The 9343-nt window shown below is 40.6% G+C and overlaps 1 protein-coding gene across 1 annotated transcript; it reads left to right on the plus strand.

Moving 5' to 3' along the window:
• Nucleotides 1-6481: 6481 nt before the first annotated feature.
• On the plus strand, nt 6482-8823 carry LOC124719086. The gene is made up of 2 exons (XM_047244776.1): nt 6482-8530; nt 8763-8823. Exon 1 carries the CDS (start codon nt 6762-6764, stop codon nt 8514-8516), a length of 1755 nt encoding a protein of 584 aa, XP_047100732.1. The 5' UTR covers nt 6482-6761; the 3' UTR covers nt 8517-8530; nt 8763-8823.
• Nucleotides 8824-9343: the final 520 nt, after the last annotated feature.

Below are 9343 nucleotides of genomic sequence, written 5' to 3' on the forward strand. Positions count from 1 at the left end.
GAAAGAGTAGAACATAACAAGTACAGATGCGTTATCTGACCTTAAGAGTTAGTTTTGGAATTTAAGGGCCATTGCCATTACTAGCTTGATTTTATCACTTATAAATATATGTCACTGTCCAGTTTGATGTTAGGAAGATTATTGTTCAATAAATATGTTCAATGGTATCCTTGTTTGTTTAGAAGTGATCAGTTCCCTGAACACTATTTAGTTATTAAAATATTAATCAAAATTAGTAAAGGGTCTCATAACAGGCCTTCAGCCAGAGCCAACGACCCGATCCAGTAGGGAAAGTGAACAAGTAAAAGCATTCTTGTTAAAAAAAAACCCGACATCTGGCGGACCCGCCTAGGATCCCTCGTCATTTATTGAAATAAACCCCTTCCAAGTTTACAGGGGTCTGAAGTTTGTTGAGTGGCATGAGCATAATAACTAGGTCGCGAGCAAAAAGCTGTACAAACATGGCGGAAGAGAATTCAGGTGAAATTTGCGAAGTGACGGGGCAGGCAGGAAGCATTCGTGGCCTTGAACCGTCTTCTGAGGGAGTGGCGACAGGTAGCGTGCCCACACCGGCGGTCAATGAACGCGCCCTCACAGCCGGGGCAGGCGTTCCGTTGTGTGGAGCCACACAAAAGCAAGCAGAAGTGAATGACCGCTGCGCGACTGCAGCCCGCGTGTCCACTACCGCAGAACAGGGTGCGAATCCCAGCAGTGTAAAACTCCAGATTGGCTTAGTTCAGCTCTGAATGAACTAATTGAAGGTAATGATAAACTTAATAAACGGTTTGACAAGCAAAATAAACGTTTTGATGAGCAAAATACCGTGTTTAATACTCGTTTTGATGAGCAAAGTACCACGTTTAATGCAATGCAGGCCGAAATTAAGAAATACTTGGATGAGCAAGAACAATTGATTAACAAGCAGTTTGAGGATCAAGAGAAAGCAATCGGTGCACGATTCGCAGAAGTAGGCGGCCGAATTGTTGCCATAATCGCGGAAAGTCTTGTGACAACATACGCTATGCAAAATGAGGTGCGCGAAATTCAGAAAACTGTATCTGACCTTAGTGATCGCATAGAGGTTCGAGTAGCTGCACTTGAATATGATCTGTCGAACAAGGGGATCGCAGTCAGTGATAGGAATCTAATAAAAGACGTAGTAAATGAAATCTGTAGTGAACGGACAGAGCTACTGGAAAAAGTTTGTCAGCAGTTGGCGCAACAAGAGAATCAGATTGACAAAGTCGTAGGTAGGATTCATGACTTAGCCAAAGCTGTTGAGGAAATCACATTGCGAGTAGATGCATAATCCGATCGAACACAGCCAATTGCGAATAGTGACATCCAAGAGGTCCAATCACTACTACAATTTAAGCAGGCTCAGGAAGACATTAATCGTGGAAATCTGAATAGTTTAGCCGAACTAACGAAACAGGATAAGATGCAAAGGAGCTGTGCGTCCACTTCGCGGAACGACAGTGAAGTAAGCACCGCCAATGAAAGACGCCGTACTGAATCAGAAGAAATTAGGGACTTGGAAGAGCGATTATGTAGTATTAGATCTCCTGTGGCCTCAGCCCCAGCAGTGTGCCGAATCAATAGACATGAATGACGAATGTAGGCGGCATTTCGTGTGTCTTAAATTACTCGGTCTTTCCTGACTCCAACAACCATCAGCACCCCAGTGTCTGATTACGCAAATTTGAAAATACATTGCCAGCTTCATGGGGAGACATGTTGAAAATACGCTTTGTGTGTAACCACTTGAGAGATGAGGCGAGTGCACGGATGCAGATTGCAATCTGCGACTGTGTCACGTACAAAGATTTCACAATGGCTTTTCTGAACGAGTTTTGGTCGAAAGGTATCCAAGATCAAATAAAATTATTTTTCTGATTGAAGAAAACTGTCAAAATAGTCCGGAAAAGAACCTAGTTCATTACTTTCGCAAGATGATTAGGGATAATCAGTATTTGGATGCGCCATATTCAGATGCAGAATTTGTTAGGATATGTCTCACGAAATTACCTCCGAAACTGCGGAGAGAAATTACGATAGCGGATCGAAGTATGCATGACGTTGTGGTGTTCCAACAACTTTTACAAGAATTAGGGAAAGAGATTGGTCACAATAGACCTAACGAAGTGAGAAGGGATGACCTGGTACGCCATCACAATTATGAGCGAGAGCAAAGGAACCGAGAAACAAATTACGTGCCACACCGACATTTTGGTCACGGGCGTAGTAGAGGCTTTGCAACGCGAGGTAATGGTGGACATAAATCAGTACCGGAGGAATTCCTATTGGAACGGAGCGAGATATAATCATCCCTCACCGCCGGCTGATGTAGAAATACGATCAGCTGACCCACGCCATGATACGCCGAGTGACGACGATTCACGAGAAGCATGATGACTGAAATGTCCGATTCCTAGTGTAGATTCCTAGTGTAGCGATCCTGTAAATAGTAGCATAGGTTTGTATGTAGATTATGGTGAAATGTGAGAGGTATTAATGGAAGAGCACGAAGAAATGGAAGTGTTTAAATAACCCATTGTAAGTGTACTTGTAAATAACATATTATCCCCTGTGTCTAGGACTCGGGCAGTCAACTGTCAGTTTATAGGGAGGACATTTACAGTAGTTGTTGGGGAGAGATAAGATGGCCGACTTCGCCATTACAGAGAACCATAGTCCACGGAGCAGTGCAAGGAAAGTGTGTTGAGGTCAGGCGTCAGAGCCATATCGATTTCCAATGTCAGGGGCAGACGATGAGCGTAGATTTTGCAGAATAACAGGAGAGTGTTTTCAGGGCATACTGGCATTATCAAAGACTTCACTTACAAGTTCAAGGTAAAACCACATAAACCATTCTTCGTACACCTATGGTTAGTATCACTTACTAATCGGGAGAAAGTATCTGCAGAGAGCGATTCCATGTTAGAACAAGGAGTAATTGAACGTTGTGCAAGTTCTTATAATAACCCCATAATATGTGTTCCCAAGAAAAGACGGACCAGTGAGACTTGTCCTCGATTCGAGGCAACTGAATACTATTATCGAGACGGAAACTGATCGGCCTGAGACACTTGATGAACTACTGCAAAAGTTCCATGTAGTGGCCGTTCTCAGTTCACTCGATATGAGGGCCAGCTACTGGCAGGTGGAGATCGATGAATCTTGCCGAAAATATACGGCATTCCTTTGGTGTGGGCGTTGTTACATCTTCCGCAAATTGCCATTCGGCCTTAATGTGTCTTCAGCTGCTGTTATTCGGGCATTGAGCACTGTAATTCCCGAATCATTGCGGAAGAGGATAATACTTTATGTCGATGACATACTGATTGCCGAAAGGACGTGGCAAGATCATAAAGTCCTGGATCAGGTACTACGAGCATTTGGTAGACACGGTGTTACAATCAATCTCCAAAAGTCCGAATTCGGCAGGGAAGAGATAAAATTTCTTGGGCATATAGTGACACCAGAAGGTATACACCCCGGTCCTGAGAAATTAAGTGCAATTAGAGAATATCCTGTGCCAAAGACAAAGAAACGGCTGTGAGCCTATTTGGGGTTAATTAACTTTTACAAGAGGGTCATTAAGATTAAGGAGGTTGCCACCCCACAGTAGTGTGCCCTGACCGGAAAGAAGAGTTTGTGGAAATGGGACGAGGTTGCACAAAGTGTGTTTGAAAGTTTGAAGGACGCATTATTGTCTGCACCTCTACTTGTGCACCCAGATCTTGGTAAGCATTTTGCATGTCTTCAAACAGTTCACGGAACGGTCTGGAGGTGGCATTGTTCCAAGAAAGGGAAGAAAATGGTGAAATAATACCTCGACAGATCGCCTTCGCAAGTAGGGTGCTTAATAAAGCCGAACAAAATTATACTGTCACTGAATTGGAAGCATTGGCAATCGTATGGGGCATCGATAAATTCCGGTACTATCTGTTCGGAAGAGTCACAAATATATATACGGACCACAAGGGCATGCAATTTCTTATGACAGCTAAGTTGACCCACAAGAGATTAATGAGGTGGGCCATGTTCCTTCAGGAATTCAAATTTCAGATTATCTATGTGCCTGCCCCCCAAAATGTGGTGGCAGACGCACTATCCAGAGTGGTGTTGCTGAACCCAATGAGAATATTTATGAACTGGTGTATATGCGCGGTGTGGCCTTCGAAACTTTCATAGGGAATGCCCTGATTAAGATAGGAGGCGAACAGGACAAAGATACCAATTGGCGAATAATTAAAGAAAGGCTAAATGACCCGGGGCAGAGGAGGCTCCAAAAATTCTGTATGATAAACAATGGTATCCTGTTCTATAGAAAACATCCAGATAAAGGAAACTGGTTGGTATGTACACCTGATGAAATCGTAAACAAATTGATTTGGTACTACCACCTGAGCTATGGTCACTTCGAGGCTCAAAAGTGCAGTAGGAAATTGGGGGAGTCGGTGTACTTTATTTGTATGGAGTGGAGAGTAGAAAAAGTACTATACACGTGTGCAGTGTGTCAGAAAGAGAAGACCTCTACCGTCTCATGTATGGCCCCACTCTTTCTGATTGTACCGGGCAGGTTATGGGAATTTGCGGCCATGGATCTGTTCGGGCCTTTGCCGCAAACAAATGGATATCAATACGTATTTGTGGCGGTAGAACTAGTGTCATAGTATGTGACCTTTGTGCCTTTAAGGAAAACTACGGCGAGGACAGTAGCCGCCGTTTTTGTTCAACAATTCCTGAAAGAAGTGGGACACGTAGATAAAGTGATTGCAGGTAATGGACCACAATACAGGTCAAAACTGTGTCATTCCACACTGAAGAGGAAACATATTAGGACGGTTTTTATATCCAAATTTAAGCCGGCCTCGAACCCGACCCAGAGGGTTATTAAGGAATTGGGTAAATTCTGTCGAATTTACTGCAATCGGCATCACAGAACCTGAGATGCATTTTTGGGTGACTTCCAGAACGTCATTAATGAGTTGCTACATGGAAGTACTGGCCTATGTCCCATCATGGTGCTGCAGAATCGAGCACCACCTGACAGAATTTGAGAGTTGGTGTATTTTCCTCCAAGAGGGAAGCAAAGGCATAGTGAAATTGTCAACTTAGCAATTAAAGAGATTCAGAAAGAGGCTCTAAGTCAACAAAAGAGAAAGATACACCGTCTAATAGTGAAAACTGGAGACAAAGTGTTAATTAAAGGCCGTCGTTTATCTAAGAAACACAGGTTTCTTGCTAGCAAGTTTTTAATGTGTATGTGGGGCCTTCCTGTGTGAGGAGAGGGGCTCACAAGAACGCCGTCGAAGTCGAAACCATTCGTGGGCGAAGGTTACGAGGTCTGCACCATATTTCTAACAAAGTTATTCCGAGAATAAAAGAACATTTTTTTATTGGGCAATTTCTAGTCACTTGGTTTATGTCAAGGGTCATCAAACGATTATTTTTGAGTGTTCAGTGGGTGTAGAAATTGAGAGTTTGTGGTTAAATTTTGAGTACTGTTGATATGGAAGATAGACACACTTTGAGGATATCTGAAATATGTGAATAAAGGAGAATCTACTGGCAAAGATTTGTGTTAGTAGCGCCGAAAGTGCGCGGCAAAGTTTTTAAATTTATTTTTTTGCCCTTGGTTACTGCTCAGGAAGCAGAGAGATAGAGAAGAATATTCACAGGAAGTAGCCTCAGGGCGTGAGTAAAGGTGGAAAATTATGGTAATGGGTTGTTCTAGTGAAGTTAATCACTGTAAAGATTAAATTTTACAGATTAGTCTGATTGGGTGCATTTTGATGTGTCATGACGGGGAGTCCTTAGTGGACGTTATAACCCAGTATGGAGCGACTAGTTCAGGTCGAGAGAGAATGTCTAATGGATTGTAAAGAAGAGATGTGTTGACGGTTAGTTAAAGGGGGTCTGTTTTCGATAAAGAACCAAATCTTCCCCTCACCTGAACCTAATGTATGATATAACCCCTGGGAGGATGTCAACAACATTGTTTTCCCCTTTTCCAACGTGTTGTGCATCATCTCTCTTCAAGTATAAGAATAATGTGTTAATGAAATTAGAAGTAAATATGCTCCTGTAATTTGTTGTAGGTGTATCCAATTTGTTCTTAATCGATAGGAAATTAGATAGAAAATACACAAAAAGGGTCATGTACCTCCTTTGTATGATTGTCAGGATGTGTTAATCGGTGGGTGTTTAAATGTTTTTGGTGGAATGGTCTGTTAGTTTTAGTGTGACAGTTGTAAATATGACTCCTTAATGTAAAAGCAGACATGGAGTTGCTGGATTTATGACTTGTAATTAGTGCAAGTCTTAATTTGTTTTACTAACCATATTGAAGGTAGTTCCTTTTAAGGGGGGACGTACATGAAAATGACCAAATTTGTGAAAAAAATTTTATTGGCTCTTCATTTACTACATGGTATTGAAATTTCAATTACCAAATATTACGTTCCAATTCCGCTTCTAAGGGGGAAAAAAATAATAATTTGTAATAGCTTGCACAGGGCGACGCCCCCCCATCTTGGTCTTCATCCTCTCGTATATCTATTTATACTGCGTTTTTTTCCAGTTTTGTGCAGTCACAATGCAGGGAACGTTTGTGTACTACATCAAGAAGGCTGTGGAATAATATCTCTGCCGCTGGTTTTATATTCTTTGATTTATAGCGTTTGTTTACGAGTGTTTGTTTGGAATACATTTTTACGAAAGTTGTAAGTAGACTTGTTATTATATTTTGCAGCATGCCGCGTTCTAGTAAGGTGTTTAAAAAGGTTAGAAAGTGTCAAGCTTCTCGATGTAGTAAAGACAACTTGAAAACCAGCCCCATAATAACAAATGGAAACGATACTTCAACCAAGAAAGCGAGTGCTTCGAGAAGGAAAATTGACAGCTGTCAATCACTTGATGATTGTGGCTCAGACACTCAAGCTACTAGTGGTTTTAGGCTTATTGATTTGAAAATACTATCTGATATTATATCATCTGCTTGTGTATGTGCTGACTGTGGTGCAAAAAGTTTGAGATTATATGACGAAGAAAACAGAATTGGAATAGTGTGTATGTTGCATCTTACTTGTGAAAGCTGTCATTCAGACACTGCTTTTAGAACTTCGGCATCAAGTAACCGGATATATGAAGCAAATATGCGTTTAATATATGGCATGAGATGTTTGGGCATAGGCAGGGAAGGTACCAGACTGTTTTGTGGGATCATGAACATGCCACAACCAAGTGCTAGGTACACCACTGGAAATAAAACACTGCTAAGTGCTCTTCAAGAGGAAGTGGAAGAAAACTTGAAGTCCTCTGCAAAGGAAGCTGTGAAGATGAATAGTGAACTAAAGACAGAAGCAGATAACACGCCAGACACCGATTTGTGTGTGTCATGTGATGGAACGTGGATGAAGCGTGGACATACATCACTGTATGGAGTATCATCTGTCATTAGTGTTGATACTGGAAAAATTCTTGACGTTCAGGTAATGAGCAAATATTGCTATAGCTGTGTACTCGGAAAGAGAGCTGGTGAAGTGGAAGAAAATAAGTGGCAGGTTGAACACAAGAAAGTGTGCTGTAGAAATTATTCTGGTTCTAGTGGTGGAATGGAACCTGCAGCTATGAAACTTATGTTCCATCGAAGTGTGGAAAAGTACGGTGTTAGATACACAAAATACCTTGGTGATGGTGACTCCAGCTCCTTCAAAACTGTTTTGGAAAGTGAACCTTATGGTCCCCATTGTGCTATAGAAAAGTTGGAATGTGTTGGACATGTGCAAAAACGAATGGGAGGCAGACTTTTAAAATTGAAACGTGAATTGAAGGGCAGGAAACTTGAGGATGGAAAACTTTTAGGTGGTCCCAACAGACTCACAGACAAAGAAATTCATTCTTTACAAGTGTACTATGGCAAGGCAATAAGGGACAACAGTGGAAATTTGAATAACATGCAGAAGGCTGTGTGGTCTATTTATTTTCATAAACTATCCACAGATGACAAACCTGTACATAATTTGTGTGACATATCGTGGTGCAAATTCAAGCAGGCTGAGCGTGATGGCATGAACTATTCACACAAGCACAGTTTACCTGTGGCTGTTTTAAGTGCTATAAAACCAACATTTAGGTGTTTAGCAGAGCCAGACCTCCTACGAAAGTGTGTGCATGGAAAGACACAAAACCCTAATGAAAGTTACAACTCACTGATTTGGAAACGTTGCCCAAAAACAACATTTGTTTCAACAATTATTGTTGAAATTGCTGCATATGATGCTTGTTTAGTTTTTAACAATGGTAATCTTGGAAGAATAAAAACTCTACAGAGGCTAGGATTTCATCCAGGAGCTTTCACCTATTCAATATTGAAGGACATCGATGACAAAAGAGTTGCTGCGGCTGATATTACAGCCAATAAAATTGAACAGCAGGTTAACCAAAGAAGACAAGCAAAGAAGAGACTGCTTGCAGATGAAGAGGAGTATGCATATGGCTTGCACTAGTTCACACAGAGACGGTAAGACCTAATACAAACACTATCAAATCATTGATTCAGTTTTCCCGTAACTTACATTTTTATAACTTTATGTACCTTTTTCTCAAAAACCACAAAAGGTAGAGAAGTGAAATTTGGTATATGACTAGTCAGTACTATAGTGAAAAATTCTGTGGAAGGAATTTTCATTTAATAAAATAGTAAGGTATTTATGGTAGAAAATATTCCTTAAATTTGATATATTATTTTTCAGGGAAATTGGGAGACCCGTAAAAACTGAACAAAAGAAGATATAAAAATTCTGCTCCACAGAGTTTTGTAATTATTTGGTATGAAAGTGTGTACAAAAATTCATTAACATTGCTCTCACAGTTTTCTCAAAAAAGGAACATTTGTAATTACATTGTTGAAAAAAAATTAATTGTTAATAATTAAAGATGTAAAAGGTCAATAAAAATGAAAATTTAGGTTCATATGCGCATAACATTTCTTAATAACTGTACCAAATTTGGATTGATTATCTTAAAAAATTAGAGTTTTATAAAATACTTTTAAAATTACTGCAGTTTCGTGTACGTCCCCCCTTAAATGTTCACCTGGAACAATTACGGCAGTCACTTAATGTAGAATATATTATACACTCTTAAGAGAAGATGATATTAGGGATATATGTATGACTTGATAAAAAATTCTCAAAAGTATTAGAAAAACCGTGTAAGTCAGGTCTCTTCATTCAGAGATTCTTGTGGGGGGGGGGGGGGGGGGGGGGAAGAAAGAGATGAAGGAAGTGTTGCCTAGATGTTATATCAATTCTCTCTGTTTGTAACTGTTGTA

Source organism: Schistocerca piceifrons, chromosome 10 (genome assembly GCF_021461385.2).
Source record: "Schistocerca piceifrons isolate TAMUIC-IGC-003096 chromosome 10, iqSchPice1.1, whole genome shotgun sequence".
Classification (NCBI taxonomy): Eukaryota; Metazoa; Arthropoda; class Insecta; order Orthoptera; family Acrididae; genus Schistocerca; species Schistocerca piceifrons.